This window comes from Mustela erminea, chromosome 2, assembly GCF_009829155.1.
Source record: "Mustela erminea isolate mMusErm1 chromosome 2, mMusErm1.Pri, whole genome shotgun sequence".
Classification (NCBI taxonomy): domain Eukaryota; kingdom Metazoa; phylum Chordata; class Mammalia; order Carnivora; family Mustelidae; genus Mustela; species Mustela erminea.
In genome coordinates this window covers 97,496,200-97,517,492 of record NC_045615.1, presented here as the reverse complement: position 1 = coordinate 97,517,492, position 21,293 = coordinate 97,496,200, and the positions used below count along the sequence as shown (strand labels likewise).

The 21,293-nt window shown below is 45.9% G+C and overlaps 2 protein-coding genes and 1 long non-coding RNA gene across 7 annotated transcripts in view; 2 read left to right on the top strand and 1 right to left on the bottom strand.

Moving 5' to 3' along the window:
* Window positions 1-10,259, top strand: part of LOC116584780 (transmembrane emp24 domain-containing protein 11) — a 19,743-nt gene extending 9,484 nt beyond the window's left edge. The window contains exons 2-5 of the mRNA XM_032333546.1: window positions 3,088-3,188; window positions 8,134-8,259; window positions 8,936-9,082; window positions 9,862-10,259. Coding sequence (XP_032189437.1) covers window positions 3,088-3,188; window positions 8,134-8,259; window positions 8,936-9,082; window positions 9,862-10,011 — 524 coding nt within the window. The 3' untranslated portion in view covers window positions 10,012-10,259. The remainder of the gene's footprint in view (window positions 1-3,087; window positions 3,189-8,133; window positions 8,260-8,935; window positions 9,083-9,861) is intronic.
* Window positions 9,390-21,293, bottom strand: part of LOC116584781 — a 27,390-nt gene continuing 15,486 nt past the window's right edge. Inside the window, exons 1-4 of one of the 3 annotated variants that reach the window (XR_004283328.1) lie at window positions 12,484-16,229; window positions 12,131-12,336; window positions 11,375-11,887; window positions 9,390-9,496 (exon numbers count right to left, since the gene is read on the bottom strand). This is a non-coding gene — a long non-coding RNA (uncharacterized LOC116584781). Of the gene's footprint in view, window positions 9,497-11,374; window positions 12,337-12,483; window positions 16,230-21,293 lie in introns of those variants that run through there. The other 2 variants (XR_004283327.1, XR_004283329.1) reach the window with 2 other exon arrangements.
* RNF212 (ring finger protein 212) overlaps window positions 11,774-21,293 on the top strand; it is a 34,104-nt gene continuing 24,584 nt past the window's right edge. For all 3 annotated transcript variants that reach the window (XM_032333545.1, XM_032333544.1, XM_032333543.1), the window contains exons 1-2: window positions 11,774-11,897; window positions 15,058-15,119. In XM_032333545.1, the coding sequence (XP_032189436.1) occupies window positions 11,789-11,897; window positions 15,058-15,119 (171 nt within the window). In that variant the 5' untranslated portion in view covers window positions 11,774-11,788. The remainder of the gene's footprint in view (window positions 11,898-15,057; window positions 15,120-21,293) is intronic.

The window sequence follows — 21,293 nt, the reverse complement described above, 5'->3', positions numbered from 1 at the left end:
TTTCTTTTTGTTCCTTTTGCTTTTTGTTCCCATTTTCCATTTCCTAGCTTCCTCTGGGTCACTTGAATGTTTTGTAATATCCTACTTTTGCTTTATCTATAGTATTTTTCACCATATATCTTTGTGTAGTTTCTGTTGGTGGTTGCTGTAGGGATTACACTATGCATACGTCTCACAGTCTACAAGGATCCATATTTTGTCATTTCAACAGGAATGCAGAAACCTTACGACCATATGCCTTTGCCCTCCCCACCCTTAGAATGGAGTTGTCTTAAATATAATCTCTACAAGCTTCGAGAACCACATCAGACAATATTATATAGACTGTTTGCTTTCAACTGTCAAACAATTTTAAGAATAGCGAATGTTCTGCTGTTTTCCTAGTTACTCTTTCTATTATTTTCTCTTCATTCCTGATGTTCCAAAGTTCCTTATCATCTGCTTTGGAGTTCTTTGAATAACTTCTTTAAACAACTATTTTAAAGCAGGTGTTTGGTGAAAAGTTCCCTTGGTTTTCCTTGACCTAAGAATACTTTGCCTTCATTCTGAAGGCTACTTTTCGTGGATATGTATTGTTTGACCATTCTTTCAACATGTGCCTCTTCCCTCTGGCCTCCACGTTTCTGATGAGAAATATGCAGTCGTTCAAACTGTGGTTTCCCTAACAGTGATGCATAATCTCTCTCCATGTTCCATTTATATATTTTTGTCCTTAAGAACAGAGTCTGGAGGTGGGCAGGGGGGGCTCCCGCCCTACACTCCCGGTCAGCCATGGACCCAACAGGAAGACATGTACCTTACACCTGCAATTACCTTAGCTACCACTTTACTATCCCAGCAGGAGGAAGGAAGGTTTGGAGACTGTGGGGCTGGTGACTATAGGGCCTGTGACTGTGGGGCCAGTGTCCGTCTGTCATCTGGATCCCAAGGGCCTCACTCTGCAAGGCCTGCTCCTCTGGTCTGCACCAAAGCCATGTTCCCCTCTCAGGCCTGTCAGGGACCAATGTCGTTGCCTCCAGGGGGCCCTAGGCCTGGACCTGTGGCTCTGGGCTCTGGACTAGGTGGATGGAGCTCAGTGTCTGCAGCTCATGAGCTATGTGACCTAGTTCTGGAGTCAGTTTCCAACCTGTGAGATCAGGGCAGCAACACACAATCCCACACTTTCCACAACCTCTGCCATTTGCACGTGATCTGTTCTTGATCCTTCACTCTTCTCTCCACACAGCCAACACGGCAGAAGGAAAGCCCCAGCGTTCCACTCCAGCCAGCCACTTCCCCAGACCCTTCCTGCCCTGGACCCTGCCACATTCCCACCATGTCACCTACCATGCTCTCCCTGCTCCCCTCACTCCAGCCACTCTGTGGTTCCTTGGCTACCCGGGCATGCTCCTGCCCCAGGACCTCTGCATGCACTCCCACTTGAAACCATCCTGCCCCAGGAGCCACCAGCATGATGTGCGACAAAGGGGAAAGGAACTATACTGCCTGAGTTTGAATCCTGACTCTGCCACTTGCTAGGTGTGGGACCTTACACAAATTACTTTTTTGTATTTTTGTTTCATCATATGTAAAATTGTCATTAAAGTAGTATCACTGGGGTGTCTCAGTGGTGCAGTTGGTTAGACATTGGACTCTTGGTTTAGGCTCAGGTCATGATCTTGGGGTTGTGGGATTGAGCCCCACATGGGGCTCTGTGCTCAGAGCAGAGTCTGCTTGGGATTCTCTCTCCCTCTGCCCCTGCCTCCCCCAAAATAAATAAGCAATTTTTAAAGAATATCTACAGTATCACTTACATAGTGTTGTCATGAAATTCAGACTATGAATTAGAATACTCTTAGAGAACAGTCTTGGAATGCTTGGCAAATCATTAGCACTAAATGTGATGTACAGACATAACTTAAACACTGTATAAAATAAGTACATATTTCCCCCCCTCCATTCCTTTGGGTCTTTGCTCCAACTTCACAGAAGCTTTCCCGACTTCCCCATATAATACTCAAAGTCCCCTATCCCTTTTACTTGCTTTTTCTCACAGCATTCGTAACATCTCCCACATTATATACTTATTTCCTTACTCTCTGTCCTCAGCTTCTAGAACAGTGCTATCTCCGTGCAAGGAGCTCATACTTAAAACGGACTCAGTGAAGTAGTAAAAATACCTCCTTGGAGTACATTTGAAGAATCACTGGGTGGCATGTTAGGTGCCTGGCATGGTACCTGGTGTGCATAAGGCACCACTGGCTATATTTCAATGGCTTTCAATAAACATGAACTCTGTTTTCATTACCATTGTACCTTGCAAGGGTTCAAGGGGCAAGTTAAGCTGTATGATGCTTTCATATACGAAAAGGAGGAAGTGAGAGGCTCTTTCCGTGCTGCAAACTTTAGCAGGAGCCTCAGAAGGTGGGCATAGAAAGGACTTGACAGGATACACCTATGTCTTAGGAGGGAATCGTGTTGGGTGAGCTAGAGAAGGAAGAGACCAAAGACAGAACTACTGGGGTCACTGGGAAAGTCCTGACCCACAGGGAGTTTGCATTCTAGATAGAAAGCTTTCACAGGCTTTTTATTTTTTCAATAGTCCTCACAACTATGAAGACTTGGGAGGGATACATATTATCCCCATTTTCCGAGAGAGGGGACGCCAGAGGGGTGCAGTCACCGGTGGGGGATGGGGGGGTGGCAAGAACGAGGGTTGGACCAGGAGACCCCACCTCCCCCTTTATCCCCGGTCTTCCCACTCAGCTATGTGACTTCATCACCACACTCACAGTGTTTTGTGATTTAGATAATTTGAATAAAATAAATTCATTTATCAGTAATCATGTGCAAGTATTTCCTACACTTATTTTTTTTTAAAGATTTTTATTTATTTATTTGGCAGAGAGCGATCACAAGTAGGCAGAGAGGCAGGCAGAGAGAGAGGAGGAAGCAGGTTCCCTGCTGAGCAGAGAGCCTGATGCGGGGCTCGATCCCAGGACCCTGAGATCATGACCTGAGCCGAAGGCAGCGGCTTAACCCACTGAGCCACCCAGGCGCCCATTCCTACATTTATTTTATAATAAATGTCTTGTGTTTTTGAAACAGGGACTTTCAAGATACAGCAGTGGGACATACACAGACAAGATTTCCTTGAATCTGCTCCTGGCTTGGGAATGTTTGTGACTGTTACAACTTACAATGATGAGGTAAAACATTCTTTTACGTTTTGCTATTAAAATTTTTCACTTGCCAAACATTCATGTCATGTACCCCCACAGACTTAAAAAAGAAATCTCTGCCTAAGCACTCATTAACCAGAATGGACAATTTTTAATGTGTCTAGTCCTGAATAAAAGGGCTACACAGAGATGTGGAAAGTGCTAGTCTCTAGTGAGCCAGTTGTCTAGTTCAAGAGCGGAGACCTTAACATAAAGTATTTTAGAACAATGTAAATGAGAGGCCTCATGCTCATCGCCCTGAGATTCACTGGCCTGGATGGGCCACAGTCTCCCCTCTCCTCCCTGGCAAATCTCTGGGTCTGTTGGCCTCCCAGGCCTCCTCCTCTCTAGGTTAGCAGGAATGGAAGAGGCACCAGGGTCCAGTGGTGAGAATATGAATGTTGGAGTCAGAGCCAAGTTGAAGTATAGACTGTCAAGCTCAATCTTCAGTAGGTTGTTGATGGCTCCAGTGCTCAGTTTTCTCATCTGTACAATGGATGTAGCAGTGACCTCTGTTCATTGAGCTGTGACAGCTCAAGATACTGGCTTGCTCAGTCCCATCACTCAAACACTGTTGCGAGAACTACATCCCTTTGGAATTAGAGCTGCCCTGGGGACGTGCCTGTGGGACAGCAGGATGGGTGGCAAAGCCTCATACAGCAGAACAGGTATCTCCTCTGGGGAAGAGAGGATGCAAATTTCCTGTTCTTGTTAAACTGGGTGATTGCCTGGTCTGAGCTCAGGAGACATTCTGACACCTCCACTCCTGTGGAGACAGGGAATGGGGTCACGGGAGACTCCACTCCAACTGGGTTGTTGGGACCCTTGACCCTGGCTGGTACAGCATCTTCTCTCGGTGTACTTGGCACCTGCTTGACGGTGGTTCTGCTGGGGCTGGTCCACATAGCTACTGTCCCTCCCTACAGCCCGCCTCCTGAGCTTTTGCCCAGTTATACCAAAACCCAGTTCTCCTCTGTTCTTTCATGAGCAATCTGGAAATGTCTCTATGATTTATTAAGCGCAGAATCCAAATTTTAGTTGAGCTAAAAACCATCACAGAACATCCCAGTCATTATTTTTAAGACCGAGAAGGTTCATTCTTCAAAAATAAAATTGCCTGAAACAGTACCCCCTTCTACAAGGGAGGAAAGATATTTTCATTCATTCTGCATTCAACAAATATTTATCACGGGCCTAATATATACCCAACCCTCTTCTTGACCTAAGAGACAAAATTCTCACCCCATAGGCCTGATTTTTAAGAGAGCTCTCCCCATTTTGAAGAAGAAACAGCCCTGGTTTCAAAATTTCTTAAGAGATTCCCCCCCATTTAATGTCCTTATCAGCACCTCCACAAGGCCTCTGACTGTTTTCACTTGGGTCAGTGTGTCTGGGAGCATGGGATATTCTTAGTTGCCCACCTTGATCATGTGTCCATCTCTATGGTGTATGATTGACAGCCCCAGGGAATGACATGTCTGGTAGGGTAAGCAGGGCAGACAGTAACAACCTATATGCACCATACAAACACATGCAGTTTGCATTCCATTAATTCCCTAATGATTAGTGATGTTGAGCATCTTTTCATGTGCTTTCTGGCCTTTTTTTCTTTTAGCAATTTGACTGTATCAACAAACTGCCTTCTGGTCTCCAGAGTTTCTGATCAGAAGTCTGCTGTTAACCTCAGTGTTGTTTTGAGTAGGCTCCATGCCTAGCATGGAGCCCAACACAGGGTTTGAATTCATGAAGGTGAGATCAAGCCCTGTGCTGAGATCAAGAGTCGAATGCTTAACTGACAAGCCACCCAGGCGCCCCAAAGTCTGTTGATATTCTTATTGAGGATCCCTTGTATGTGACAGTTATGAAGATCCTTGATATTTGGAGGACAGGGTCCGTTTCGCTCACTCTGCTTCCATGCTGTGGGCAGACTGTCCAGCAATTCACACACAACTGTCTGACCACATAGCTGGGGGTGAGGATAGGTAGCTGCTACGGTGCTAAGAGCTGACACCGACCAAAATTAACCATAGTTTCCCACATGGAGCTTCCCCTGGAAGTTGCAAGCCTTCACTAGACTCCATAGTTCCGGAACAGTTACATCAGATGGATTCTAACAATATGATCGTGGTCTAGATGGGAAGACAGGCTCCTGGTGCTATATACCTCACCATCTTCCCAGCATTCTCTCCTAGTTCAAAATGTTCTTAAATTTCTCTTAGAATTTCTTCCTCAACAAATGTTCTTTAGAAATGTGCTTCATTGGGCTCCTGAGTGGCTCAGTGGGTTAAGCCTCTGCCTTCGGCTCGGGTAATGATCTCAGTGTCCCGGGATGGAGCCCTGCATCGGGCTCGCTGCTCAGTGGGGAGCTCACTTCCCCCTCTCTCCGCCTGCCTCTCCCTCCTTGTGATCTCTGTCAAATAAATAAATAAAATCTTTAAAAAAAAATGTGCTTCATCTCTACATATTTTGGAATCTTTGTTATTGACAAGCTATCTGTTGTATTGATTTCTACTTTAACTCCATCGTGTCCTAAGAGCAGACTTTGTGTGGTTCCTGTTACCATTATTCTTTACTGAAGTACAGTTGATAGTTTCTACTATTTTAAATGTGCTGAGGAGTGTTTTGGGGCCAGAACTGGTGTGGTTTGGTCAGCGCTCCAGGTAAGCTGGAGAAATGTGTGTACTCTGCTGTCACTGCATGAGGCAGGCTGCCCTCAGACGTCACGTGCAGGTGACTGACAGCGCTGCTGAGTCCGAGATGTCCTTCCCGACCTGCTGCTGGATCTGCCCACTCCGGGCACAAGGCTGTCGGCATCTCCAGCTTCCAAGGCAGACTCTCCCCCTCCGGCATTCCTGTCCTTTTTCGTTGCACAGAGTTTGTGCTGTGTCGTTCGGTGCTCACTCATTCAGGATTGTTTTGTCGCCTTGGATAATTGACCTCATTGTCTTTATGTAATGCTCCATTATCTAATTATCCCCATAATCTTCCTTGATCCAAAAGTCTACTGTGTCTGAAGTTAATATGAGCACTCTGGCTTTTTTTGTAAGGTTAATGGTAACATATACAACTTTCTCCATCCTTTAATTTTTAATCTACATGTGTCTTTATATTTAAAGTGGGTTTCTTGTAGACAACATATGGTTTTGGTTTTTTATCCACTCTGACGATCTCTTTTACTTGGTACATGTAGACCACTGACATTCAAAGTTGATAACTGATCTCCCATCCAAGTACTAACCAGGCCTGACCCTGCTTAGCTTCCGATATCAGACAAGATAGGGCATATTCAGGGTGGTATGGCCGTAGACATTCAAAGTGATTATTGAAAGCACTGGATGAATATCCACCATGTTTGTTCTCATTTCCTATTCACTGCCCTTGTTTTTTGTTCCTATTTTTGTCTTCCACTTTTTCTCTTTTGTGAGTCTAATTGGCATATTTTATGTGCATTTTATCTCCTTTCTATCAATTTATACTTTAACTTTTTAAGAAATGGTTACCCTAGAGTTTGCAGTGCATAATTGCAACTAACAAAAGTCCACTTTCAAGTAGCGCCACACCTCTTCACAGGGAATACAAGCACTTCGAGGAGCAAAACATCCCAAATTTCTCCCTCCCATCCCTTGTCATGCTGTCACATGTGTCACTTGCACACCCACTACAACCAAATACATTGTTACTCTGTGAATTAAGAAGAGTTTTCCTTTACCTTCACTTATTGCTTCTCTGATGCTCTTTCTTTCTCTATGTAGATCTGGCTTTCTGATCTGTATCATTTTCCTTCTCCCTGAAGAACGTAACAGTTCTTGCAAGGTAGGTCTATCAGGGACAAATTTCCTACATTTTTCTTTGTCTGAGAAAATTTTTATTTCTCCTCCACTTTTGAAGGAGAGTTTTGCAGGATACAGAATTCTAGGTTGGTGGGTTTATTCTCTTTGCTCTTCTTGCCTGCATGGTTTCTGAAGGGAAGTCAGGTATGATTTTTACCTCTGTCCCTCTATAGCTAAGGTGCTTTTCTCTGACAGATCTAGAAAGAATTGGTTTTCATTGTGTTCATCTTTTTACTTACTGGGACAGAATAGCAACTTCCAAACATCTTGATGACAGAAGTCCTATACCTGTTTTTAAAATGGCAAACAACACGGAAATTAGCTAAACATAAAATCAAAGTTGTCCAACAAATATAACCAACTAAAATCTTGGTGTGTATTCTTCAGAATCTTCTTCTACGCTTATAGAAACACACACACATACATACGTACTTTTACAAATGATATTTTAATAAAAAATAGGATCCCATATGCAATGCTTTAGCACTGGATATACTGGATATCGTGGACATATTTAGTACAGAATGGTTATGGGTTAATATTCTCTCTTTTTTTTTTGTCCCATAACATTCCTTTATTTGGATTTGCCTGAATTTAATTAATCCTTTACTGAAAGGTACTAAAATAATTTCAAGAAGACAACTTTGCCATTACAAAAAATACCACACTGAGTATCACTTTACATATAATTTTGTCTACTTGTGCACTCCCATAGAATAAATTCCTGTAAGTGTAAGTAGAACCACTGACTCTATAGTTACATACATTTTAATTTTTAATACATATCACTGAACTGCTTTCCAAATGATTATTCAACTTACATACCCAAATCATTGTTTAGAGATAGTATTTCTCAATATTATTGGTGGACACTTTCATTTAAATCTTTGCCAATCTGATAGTAAATAAGGGATGTCTTGCTCTGTGTGTGAGTGTGTGTGTGTGTGTGTGTCTGTGGTTTTTATAAACAAGAATAAATATTTTTCAGTTTATTGACCATTTCTTCTTTAGGAACTACACAGTTTTTACTAAACCAACAGGAGAGTTCTGTTTTTAAGAAGGGAAAGTAGAAAATAATAAACTATGGAAATCTTCAATCCTAGGTATTACTGTCCAAGTTATATGGCCCACAAGGAAGGTTCTACTTTACTTCACATTCACCTGGCGAACACATCATTTGCTTGGAATCTAATTCTACGAGACTTGTGTCATTTGGTGGGAGTAAGCTGGTGAGTGTACGCCTCCCATGTCCTAGTTGATGAACACAGCACCAGCACTATTCAGGCATGACGTTGGTATGCAGAACCATTATACCCAGACTGGCTAGAAACTTATTAAAGTCCTGTGCCCCGATCTCAGTGCAGCAACCAAAGAGGGAGCTGGAGAGCTTGGAAGGGGTTCAAAGGAGAGCCACAGCATTGATTAAAGGCCTTGAAAAACAAGAACCGTGAGGGAAGGTTGAAAGAACTGTGATTACTCAGGCCTGAAAACAAGCAAAGGCTGGAGGGTAAATTAACAATGGAATTCCAATAAATAAAACTCTTATATGGCAGATGGTGATTGGTTATTTTCTAAATGAGCTGAGAGCAGAAGAACAGAATCTGTATTTTAGGATCAGAAATTTAAGTCCTATGAAAAGAAAATTTTCCTTAATCAAATATTTCAGTGCTTAAAGCATTTACCTCGTAGTAAATTTGATACTCAGGGTCATGAGAGTATAAATGAGTATTACAGAGGAAGACTACTGAGTATGGCCAGGGGAGACAGGCAGTGAGAGATGGAGAATGAAGCAGGGCCTCCTCTTGAAGAGGGGCTGTGGGGAGAGGCAGGAGTCGGAGGACACAACAAGGGAAACACAGAGTAGAGCTGTTTTAAGAATGTTTCTTCCTTTTACTCTTTGTACAGCGGATCCACTTAGAGATTCGAGTTGGACAACACGACCTTGATGCAGCCATTGCTCAAGCAAAGGACAAAGTTAATGAAGTTAGCTTTAAGTTGGAACACCTAATTGAGCAAATTGAGCAAATAGTCAAAGAACAAAACTATCAAAGGGTCAGTTTGCCTGTTCAGCTTATTTTATCTCTTCCTGCCAAGAACGCAATTCTGGAGACAAAACCCCCAAACCATGGAAAAAATAAACTCCTGTTCCTTGGTCTTTCTCTCTGAGCTAGCACTGTAGGGACACCTGGGGTAAAGGAAAGGAACAATCTTTCATTGTCTTTTCACTCTCTGCCAGACTGCGAGCTCCTCTAGGAAAGGGGACTGCAGCTCATTTGCCTTTCCGTTGTGGGCTTTACAGAATGAATAAATAAATGTTCCCAAACACACCCAACATGTATGAAGAGGCTCAGAATGCCCATTTTCTAGATCACAGTTTTATTCTTGTGACACTGTGTGTCTCCCGGGTCCTGTGCTCAGTGGACTCTGGTCAGAGATGGGATCAAATCCAGACTCCAGCTCCCTTACCTGGAAAATAGGAGGACGGGTGTGCTTGGCAAAGTGCCCAGCCTGAAGTAAAGTGGAGGCCAGCAATTTTGAAAATCTATCACTATTGGCTAACATTCACTTGCTCAATGGTGACAAATAAAATATACAAGATAATAGATCAAACAGCAGATATTTTACATCAAAATACAAATACATGTTTTATTTAAGGTTGATTCTGAATCCTTTTCTTTAGCTACCAACATACACCAAATTAGAAAATCATATACTGCACTTTAATATATAAACTGGGATACTAAATATCTTCAAAGCATACAGCACGTTTCCCTCAAATTCATAGTTAAATACTTTAAGAAACTAAACCTTCCTATTTCTTTTCCGCATAGGACCGTGAAGAAAATTTTCGAATGATCAGTGAAGATACAAATGGCAATGTTTTATGGTGGGCTTTTGCACAAACATTAATCTTTATCTCAATTGGAATTTTCCAAATGAAATACCTTAAAGACTTCTTTATAGCTAAGAAACTCGTTTAAAATGTTAATAAAGGCAACTACCTGCTAATCTGCATAATATTTGAATTAATCAATCAAAATACATCATAACCATGTAATTTTATGATTTCAAAGATGATCAGAGATTGAAATTAATATTATACTGACAAAATATTACTTTAACTATGTGGCCTTTGAGCTTGATAGAATAAGCTCATCATCTGGTTATTTTAACTCTGTATATAGATCAGCACTGTCCCATACAAATAAAATGTAAGCTACATATATAAGTTTTAAGTTTTCTGCTTGCCACTTAAAAAAAAAAAACCCTTTTTTCAGAAGAGTAAAATTAACCCTAGTGATATATATATATAACCCAAAACACCAAAAATGTTATGATTTGAGTATGTAAATAGTACAAGGTTATTGAGATAGTTCACGGTGCTTTTTTTTGATATGAACAAGCGTGTGCTGCGCTCAAAGCACAGGTCAGTTTGGCCCAGTCATATTTCCAGGGCCCAGTTGTCATGCGACATTCACAGCTAGACGGTGGACAAAGGGAGTACACCCTTTCCCACCACTGCATTCCCCTCCGGAAAAGCCATTTCTGAACCTCTGCTTTCTCCACTTTCCTGCACAAGGGCGCCCTTGCCCACACAAGAAAACAGCCTGGGTTTCTCTGAACCACATTTTCTCACTTGGCCCCAGTGGGCCACCTGCGTGTGGATGGAAATTCTGCTCCCCAAGCCACAGAGGGCACCATCTATGGAGTGCCACTGTGAAACCTCATGGCCATCCGCTTTCTCTAGCCGTCCACTCTGCAATAAGAATAAGCTCACTGGAGGTGGCAAGAGCAGCACCAGGAGTCCCTTTCCTCAACACCACCTGGCCAATGTCTCCAACAGGGAACGCCGCCCCCCCCAGGTCCAGCCTTTCATGCATGTGGCAGGTCCCCAACCTCCACCCGGCCAGTGCCTCAGACACGGAGTCCCCAACCCCACCCCGGGTCCAGCCCTTCACACGTGGCAGGTCCTCTATCTCCACCCGGCCAGTGTCCCGGACACACAACCCCACCCCCACCCCGGGTTCAGCCCTTCTCATGTGGCAGAGCCACGTGAGAACCACTATAGTGGCTGCGGCCCTGAGCCGGCCTGCCTCTACCAAAAGCTGCAAATGGCAAACCGTCCTGCCCAGTCCAGTCCACCTGCCTACCCCGCCGGGTCTGCTCTATCCTCCCGGCTCCCTCACCTCAGTCTGCCCAGGACCCCTGGCTTCTCGGGTCAGCCCAGTGTCCAGGCCCTGCTCCCCATCTCCATTACGGAGGGTGCCTAGGGCACACACTGTCCCCCAGTGGTCACGTCCATGCCCCCACGCCCTCCGCCTCGTCTGACCCCTGACAGCTTACCGCGGCTTCCGGAGGCACAGAGGGCGCCACCCCGCTCTGCGCCTGTGCCTTCCCGGCGTGCCCATGTCAGCCTGGACGACGACACACTGCCCACAGACGAGTCCCGAGGGTTGCAATGATGGAATGAGGGAGACCCGGCTCTGGTGTGCGTGTCGCTCCTCGGCACGTGCAGCCTGAACAGCCAGAACAGCCTGAGGGGAGAAGAATCTTATTCACAGCGCACACACACCCCGCCCCATCCGGCTGGTACCTTTCAACACAGGTTTTGGCGGGAGTGGCGGTACTCTCCGGTGCGCAGGCGCGGCTGACCAGCTCCAGGCTGCGCAGGTGCAGAAGCTCCAGAGGCTGCTTCCGGGCTGCGCGTGCACTGCGTCTGGGCCTGGGCTGTCGCGGCTGGCGGATGCCGCGTCCGGCATGGCCAGCTGGGTGTTCTGTAATCGCTGCTTCCAGCCGCCGCACCGCACGTCATGCTTCAGCCTGACCAACTGCGGCCACGTGTACTGCGACGTCTGCCTGGGTAAAGGTGAGGGCTGGCTGGGCTGGGCAGGGGCGCCCGGAGGGACCTGCGTCCACCCACCTCGGGCGCAGGGACGGAGCCATAGCTGGCGAGGGGCTGCGGGGGCAGGCACAGTGCTGTGGTCATCTTAGCGCCGGGGATGCGGCACGCGTTGAACTTTTGGAAGGTAGCATGAATCTAGACCCTGGGACGAGGATGCTCGGAAGGACCAGGGCAGGGCCCAGGGGGCGCGTCCTCACCTGGCCTCACGCGAGGGTGCAGCGGGGTGGCAGGGTCCCTAGGGCAGAAGGAAGTGTGGACGGGTCCGTGGAGCTCAGGGGGCTGCAGGAGAGATGGGAGCCAGGTAGGCCAAAGCATGCCTGCAGGGGGCCCTGGCCAGGAGGGGACCATTGTTTGAAGCAGGAGACGTGATCATGGGTGTATTTTTCTTTTTATGAGATGTTCTCTTTGAAGTATAAAAAAGAAAAAGTGCGTGAATGCAAAGCACAGTGAGTTTTCCCGGAGTGAATTTACCTGTGAAGCCAGCTCCCAGAGTACAGCAGTAGCCTCCTCAGAGGTCACCACTGTCCTGATGTCCGTCAGTGTAGCTCACCTGACTGATCGGAAACACTCAGCAGGAGGATCTCTGTGCTACAGGAGCTCCTTCTGTGTCCAGAGATGATGCTCTGGGGCCTACACTGGACACTGAGGTTCTTTGAGAGCATCCAAGGGGAGGCAGCTGAGTATAGAGGTCTGGGAGTCAACAGGAATAGGTTGGGGAATTGGCATATAGATAATAATTGAAGGTCCTGGGTGAGGAGAGGGCGAAGGTTAGGGCATGGCTTCACCTGGGAAGAGCATTTTTTAAGATAGGCCAAGGTAGGAGGAGGCTGTGGGGAAAAGAAAGCAGACCTTGTAGACTTGGCATCCCAGGGCAGAGTCAGAATTGGAACCTCCCACAGGAGTTAGTGGCGTGGGTTAGCTTGGGTGAGAACAATGCAGACAGACCTGTGTTCACGGTTTTTCGGACTGGTTCCGGACCTTGGGCAGGTGATTCCCACGCACCTCTGGCTCTTGAAGCACATTCCAGTAGCCCAAGTTCGTTCCTCCAAAAAGCCACTGATGCTGGGACACACAAAAAGCAGTAGAAGGGCTTGAGTGCTCTGGGTGGAGCACTGACCACAGCTCGTTAGGTGATTAATGCTCATTACTCAGGTATAAGCCCTCCCTATTCTTTGGTATACATTCTTGCAGATTTTCTCCTACAGATATAGATCTCTACAACAAAAATGGGACTGTGTATATACCAATTAGTTACCTGAGTTTAATAGGCCATGGACCTCCTTTCACGTTAAAGTAAGTCTGTGTCGTCAGTTTTAAGGCTGCATTTAGTTGCCATACCATGATGTCTTTTAACGGATCCAATCCTAAGAGCTCTGCATGTTTTCTAGTATTTTGCTGTGAAACACCACTCATTCACTTGTATGTTGTTTTCCTTTGGGATATCCAGAAGGGCGGAGGTGCTGCTGGGGGGTGTGTGTGATAGAACCAGCACTTAGGACCAGGCACCCCAGAAAACTGGCTGCTCCCTGCCCCCACCATGGATGACTGGCATTTTTGTCTCATATATTAGTGACAGTCTGCGCTTTTGCCAACTACTCATTTGGACCCCTTTCACACCTTTTACTGGAGTGCTTATGTTTGATAGGTTTATAAGCACTGTGTGTGTCAGTTTGCCTGCCCATCAGCTGCAGATGGATCCTCTCTTTGTCAGGTCTCTTACTTCCCCCCCCCCTCAGTGCAACCCGTGGATTTTTAGGAGCCATCTCTAACTCCGTGGCTTCTGGCAGTAGCAGTGCTCCAAGGGATCTCCTGGCCCCGTAATCCCCGGAGAGACGCAGATGGCGGGAACACACTGCCGAGGGTGGGTGCTTTCAGAAGAGGGCCACTTGAACGTGTTTGTAGGAATGGAGACAAGGGGACAACTCCAGAGGCTGTTGGGAGGGAACAGGTCTTTCTACACAAGGACCCCATCACATGTGCTGTAGGGATGAGATGAGATAAGACAGAGGAAAAGAGCAGAGGGAGTTGAGTTGTGCTGTGGTGAGTGGAGGAGAGGCAGGGAGATTGAGGAAGTTCATGACTCTTTGCTCAGTAAAGAGCAAAGGGGGGCCTGTTTGAATACCTGCCATAGGGAACTGGCAGGAGAACACCCAAGAAAAATGGAGGGTTGCTCAGCCATGTCACAGGTTCGGCAGTGCTGGAATCAAGTCTGTGAATCCACTTCCCAGTTAAGTGACCTTTCCCTCCTGGTTCTTAGCTGTACTGGACCAGAAGAGGGGGAGACAGAGAGGCCTGGGTTCAGGCTGGGTGGCTGCTTGGAAGGACAAGGATTCAGTATTGACTGGCCGGCTCTGCGGTCCGAACTGGTTTGTGAGAATGGGAAGCTCAGATGTGTGGGGATGGGGCAGAGCCCAGGATGAGGGGCCATACTGCCCCCACTGAAGTTTTCCAATGACACTGGGTGCTCTCGTGCCGCATGGGGGCAGGTGAGGCAATGCAGGGCTGCCCTTAGCAGCCAGCCACACGGAGGAGCAGGTTCTCCAGAGGATGACAGGAGTGTCGGGGAGATGAAGGTGGTGCAGTAGGTGGGTCTGGGTCAGAGACCCTGGAGAAGAGCAGGTGGGGATTTAGCCTGTGCTTTCAGGCCAGGCGCCGCCTTATGGGCCCAGCAGCCCAACAGATGCCCCAGAGGGCGCTCCTGGGAACTGACTTAGGTGCTGTCAAGGTGAAGCTGGAGGGGGCAGGGCAGGGGGGTGGCTGAACAGAGCTTTTACTTATCTCTTGGATGGCATGCAAGGAGCTATTTTCATTTTGAATAATTAAACATTTTTAAATTAAGGTATCACTACAGAGTCTCACTGTAAGAAAATCTGAGATGGAGTTAAGTTTGAATATTGTTGATCTTCATAATTACTATTTTGGGGCATATTGGCAGAAGGAAAAATAGATTACTGAATAAATCTTTTCAACTCTGTCCACATGCAGTCTTTTCATTGTCTGAGCATAGAAAATGTAAGTATTCTAATCCTGTATGTTTTTTAAGAAATAGTGTAATTTGAAGTGTGCACTTACATTCAGAAGCACTACTCACTATAATATACTAAAGTTTGTGTTTCTTTTATAGGTGGCAAAAATGAGTGCTTGATTTGCAAAGCCCCTTGTCGCACAGTTTTCCTTTCAAAACATGTAAGTTGAAATATGTATTATCTAAATATTAATCGGTGCTTTTTTAAAATTTGAGATTCAGTTTTCAGTCATTTGGTGGGGTCTAAAATTTTCTTTCATTTTGCTAGATTAATTAGAAGATCTTACAAGATTTCTGAGTAAAGTGCAATTAGGATTTGGTTTTGAATACCTCACACAACTTTCTTAACCATAGATTTTTTCCTCTGTGAGTTTGCTGTGCTGTGTTCTGGGAAGTAAAAATGAGTTGAATAGGTTTCTTCAGCACAAGACAAGCTCTTTAAGAAGGTGATTGAGTTTCCCTGGGGGTCATAGTTGGTTAAGAGGGTTGGAGGAAAGTAATTTTAGGGGTGCTTACTGTTGCAGTAGGCTTAAAACAAAGTCGGCCGTCCTCTCTATGAAATACTTCCATTTCACCTGTTTGCTTTAAACTTAGTTACAAATAATCTCTTTTTACTTAGGTTCTAAGATACTTATTTGATCTGATGTTTTCATCTGTAACAATCATTTTTTGCTGATTACAAATACAACACAAAGTCACACAAGACTTAAAAGATACAGAAAATCATAATGGAGAAAAATCCTGTCTCCCACAGATGTCCACAAGCAGGAGTATAGTTCCTGCACTGTGTGTTACTGTGACTTCTTTCTACAAAATGGTGTTTTCTCAGTTGACTTGGTATTTTTGGCACACCCGCACTTTGGAAAGACTGCACAGTATTTCACTGTTTTCCAGGGGAAGAGGTAGTTTTTCTCTGTTTCAATCTTACTGTGAATATTTTTTTTTTTACCATATTTCTGTAGCATAAATTCCTAGGAGTGGAAAAATAAGGGCACAGATTTAAGTGTTTAAACTTAATAGAAAGCACCTTATTTCCCTTAAGAAATGTACTGTTTAAACCCTCAGCCACAGAGCACTGCTGGTCGGGCTTGACTTTGAGGGAGGGGTGCCCTGGCATTCCCCTGCCCTCCTGGGCCCAACGCTCTGTTCATTTATTTCTTTTCTTTTCTAGTAAGTGTGTTCAGGGCAGTCTGTTTCCTTCTGTTGTACATCATCTCGTGCATCACTTTTTATCATTTCTAGATAGTCTTTTTAAAAAAGATTTTATTTATTTGACACAGAGAGAGAGATCACAAGTAGGCAGAGAGGCAGGCAGAGAGAGGAGGGAAGCAGGCTCCCTGCTGAGCAGAGAGCCCAATGCCGGGATTGATCCCAGGACCCTGAGATCCCGACCTGAGCTGAAGGCACAGGATTAACCCACTGAGCCACCCAGGCACCCCTCTAGATAGTCTTTAATCTCTCTTTAAACTTCTTTTTCAACTCGAGAATTATTCAGGAGAGGGGTGCCTAACTGGCTCAGATGGTTGAGCATCTGAGGTGACGATCCTGGGGTCCTGCGATCGAGCCCCATGTCTGGCTCCCTGCTCAGTGGGGAGCCTGCTTCTCAGTCTGCCACTCCCCCTGCTTGTCCTCTCTCTCTCCCTCTCAAATGAATAAAAATATTAAAAAAAATTATTCAGGAGAGTGTTCCTTAATTTCTAAGAGGTTAGATTTTATCTCCTCTATCATTTTTGCAGAAAATTTTTAATTTTATGTCTTTATGACCAGAGAACATGGCCATATAGTTAGTTTTCTTCATTGTCAGGATTTTCATTGTGGCTTACTACACGGTAATTGTTAATGTTCTACATATACTTGAAAAAGTATATCTTCTTTGTTCTCTGTGCATGTGAGAGAGGGAAGTCATTTAAGGTCCTGACGCTACCCCGCACATCTGCTTTCTATGGGCACTTCCAGCAGTCTCTCCAGGATGCCTCTCCTCTGTTTTCCGTGGGCCATGTGAGCACCTTCTGCCATGACACCTAAGAGCCATTCTTCCTGCTTTCCCTCCTGCTTCCTGGAGCCAGAGGGATCTGCAAGCACGGGTCATGTGCCCCAACTTCCCAGGACAAAACCCTTTTCTCTTCATGTCCGTGGCTCTGTGGCCTGGCTTGTGGTGGACACCTGGTCCTCTGGTTGGTGACTAACCTGCCACTGCTCCTGGGGCCGGGCTGCTTCCACCTTCTCCCTTCTCCACTGCCTTTAGGTCCCTGTATACGGCTCTGTGTGACCATGACTTCCTTGACCTGTAGCAGGAAGGAGACCTGATATCATGGCACAGTGAGTGTGCGCATATGGGAAATAAGTTCCACCGAACAACATATCCTTGCTAAATGCCGTGCCCTGATGGCTCCTGCTCTGACTGGGTTTTTTGTTGTTACAACCAAACACGCTGTAACAGGCGAAGCTGATTTCCCAGGGCCTGCTCCTTCTGCTCCACACATGGGGCAGCATGCGTATTTGCTAGTTTGTCATGGAAAAGGACCATCACTGTCACACACACAGAATAGTGCACCACCTTCTCTGTCAGCTGGCACGTGGCGAGGGAACAGTGCAGATGGAAGCTGGGCCTGTGGGGATCTGGGAGGCAGGCAGGTATGTGGGATGGAGCCTCTGGGGAAAGCAGAGTGCAGAGCAGAAGGATGTGTGAACAAGAAGGGGGTTGCCATTAGACTGCAGCTCACTGGTTCTCCAGCAGAGATGAAGAGGGATGGCTGCCGCAGGGAGGCCTGGGCCCTGAAGAAGCCAGTGGAGTCTGGAACCTGGAAGCCACGAGTGCTCAGGGTATTCATCCTCATGCCCGCTTCACTTACAGCCCTGGGGAACCAGGGGACGAGGAAGAACCCCCAGTGGGCAGAACTGGGGACTGGAGCTGGCTAGACCAGAGGTTCCCCTAGGCATCAGAGGCTTGTCTGATGAAGATGAAGATGGCCCCAGGGCAGGAGGCCCAGGACACCCACCTACAGGATCTCCATGACTGCTATGTTCCTTGTCTTCCACCGACCTTTGAGGGGTAGATTCCGTTGTCCTGCCCTAGGCCCCAGGCCCAAGGTTGCTTATGGTGGGGATGGGCCTACTCCCTAAACTGCAGCCCAGATCAGAACCTGGAGGACAGGACCACTTGACAGCGAGGACCTGGGTTTGTTATGAACTGAGAGATGGGACTTTTGGGGGATGGTGACTTTTTTGGGGTATGGTGAACAGCAGACTGGCTGGAAGCTGTCCTTGGCCCTGCTGCCCTTCTTTCTGGGCCCCCAGCTAGACTCTGTCTTCCAACCTGCTTCCTGTGAGCAATGCCACTCCAGGCCTGGCCCACAAGAAAATGTCCCGGAAAGCCCCCCAGCTCAGTCAAGTGGATGCTGGTGACCCAACAAGGCAGAGCTGCTGGGCCCCAAGTGGAAGGCCATTTACCAAGCCCAGCCTTCTGCTAATGTGCAGGTGGGAGTTGTCCCCCTTAAGCCACTTAGGTTGGGAGCTGTCTGTGTACAATTAGTCTAAGTTAGTCTTTGCATGCCATGTAACTTTGGGAATCAATTTCTTGTGTCAGTTTCCATGCACACAAGGTCTGTTGGGTTTGCCCATCATCAGTAATGTCAATAAAATTGACGTCTCTACAATGTGGACTCCCTAGTCCACAGGGCTGGCACACGTCCATTTTTCTTCGATATGCTCTCATCTCAGTGATGATATTCTGCACAGAGGCTGAGTGCCTCACTGTTAGCTTCACCCTCAGGTATGATGAGTTGGGTTGCTGCTGTACTCATTTCTTAAAATGTCTCTTTATTGCTGTGTATACATACCAGTTGATCTTGTTTAATAGCTTTTATCTGGTGACCATGCTAAATGTAGTTACTGCTGCTGGCTGACCTGGAGCTTTTTCTGGACTCTGTCTTTGCACAACTGTGACATCTCTAAATGTTTAATCTCCACGTCATTCCTCCCTTTCTTTCTCTCTGCCTTCTTTTCTTCATCGCACAGGCTGTGAGGAGACACAGTAGTAAGAGCAGGCATCCTTTGTCTCTTCCTCGTTTCAGGATTGAGCTTCCAGCAGTTCGAGTAGTCATGTGCACCTGGGTTTATTGCTGAGCTTTTTTATCATGAGCAGTGTTGGATTCTACCAAGCAGTTTTTCTATAAATGTCAAGGTTATCATTTGATTTTTCTATTTTATTTTGTGATGTAAATTGCATTTATTTTTAGAATTTTAAACCCACATTTTAAAAGATTTTATTTATCACTTTATAGAGACAGAGAGAGCATGTGTGCACATCTGAGTAGAGGGAGGGACAGAGGAAGAGAGAGAAAGTCTCAAGCAGACTCTGTGCAGAGCTTGGGGACTGATGTGGAGCTCAAGCTCGTGACCTGAACAAAACCAGGACTTGGACATTCAACCCAACTGAGCTGCCAGGTGCCCCTGCACCCACAATAGGATTTTAAACCTGTAACTTGGTTGTGAAGCAGTGTACGCAGAGGGAACTGGTGGCTGTGCACCACCATTGTGTGAGAAGTGCCCTGTAAGTCTCCTTTCTTTCAAGCCCTTTTCACATTTTGGTGAATCAGGGTTTTGCTGACTTAATAAAAGGAGTTAGAAATTTTCATTTTTCTCTTCTCTGGCAAAAAAAAATTTTTAAGACTGGAGTCATTCAGAGCATGAATGCCAGAATTCATACCTGATACTGTCTGATCCTAGAAGGCTTTTTGTGGGGAGGTTTTTAACTAGAGTTTTAATTTTTTAATTAGATATGGGATTCTTCAGAGTTCCTAATTCTTGGGTCAGCTTAAGTGAGTGGCTTTCTCTAGGGGTATGTGCGCTTCATGTGAATTTTCAAGTTTCTCATCGTCAGTGTGTCTGCGGTCACCTGTATTTTCAGTGTCTGTAAGATCTGTGGTGATGCTCCTTTGTTGTTGTGGTAATAGTTGTTGTGTCCTCTCTTTATTCTCCAAAAGTCTTACCTGGTTTTATTGACTTTTTGTCAGTGTTCTCAGAGAACTAGTGTTTATCTGCATTTTACATTTGTTCTTAGCTGCATTTTTATTAATTTCCTTTTTTCCCCCTTTGGATTTAGTCATTCTATAAGATGGGTGCTTCTGTCCACTCCCTTCTGGCATTTATACTACATGGTTAGGGTGCCCCTCTGTTTGCCCTTGCCTGCATTGTATGTGTTGGCTATTTTATATTTTTATTGTCTTTCACTTCAAAATAATTTGAAATTTCTGCTTGGTTATTTCCATGATCTTTGTGTTTTCTGAAAGTATATTGACATAGAAATATTTGGGGATTTTTAGTTATTTTTTATTGACTTTTATTGAAGTCTAATACAGAAAAGCACACAGATACAAGTGGCTCCAGGAATTGTTTGTGACCTGAACATATCCGCCACTCAGACCGAGACAGGGTTCATTTCTGTGACCCCAGAGACCACGACGTGGCCTTGACATTCTGAAGTCTAAGGTGCAATATATCTTCCTGCTGACGCAAGGATGTCAGATACTTCTGCCCCTGGCCCACTGTTTTCTATCTTCTACAGTCTTGGTGCATGTTTTCATTGTGTCTGCATGGAGCCTAGCAGGGCGGCTAGTGTGCGGTCACCATTCTGGTCTGGGGTTACCCCACATTCCCCTTCTCTTGTGTTCCTCACTGGCTCCTGAACCCCCTGCTCCCACCAAGGAACCATTTTCTACCTGAAGTCAGTGCCTTCTGTTGGTGACAGATTCTCTGGTTTTTGTTTGTCTGAAAAGGACCTCCTTTTTTGCCTCCATTTTGAAGCATATTTTCACTGATCTTAGACTTCTTTAATGGACATTCATGTTTTTTTTGTGCTTTGATCCTATTCCTTCTTTGTCTGTCTCCTTTCACAGTGTAGCTATCCTGTGTGTGATGATGGGTGTCTGCAGAGTTGTCCTGCTTGGCTTCACAGAGATCCCTCACCCTGGGCAGTGGGAGCCTTTGTGAGACTGGAGAACCACTGGTTCCTCTGTCCCCACAGCCTCCTGTGCCATTCAGGGACCCTGCCATGTGCAGAGTGATTGACTCCTCTCACAGAAGGCAGTGGGCCCTAACAGATCAGTGATGGCATTCCCAGGTGTTTGCATTTTTGGTCCATGGAGCTGTTTGTCTAGCCCAGGGTCGTCTGTGTATGTGCAGTGTGTCTTTCTAGACAGGCATGGTCCCCACTTCTTGAGCACCAGGCTTGGCCATGCTGTTTTGGGGCACTCCACATGGCCCTTTGGGAAGGCACCCTTCCTGCTGGCCTCGCTCAGAGGGTCCGGCCATGTGCAGGGCTGTTAGGTCTAGCC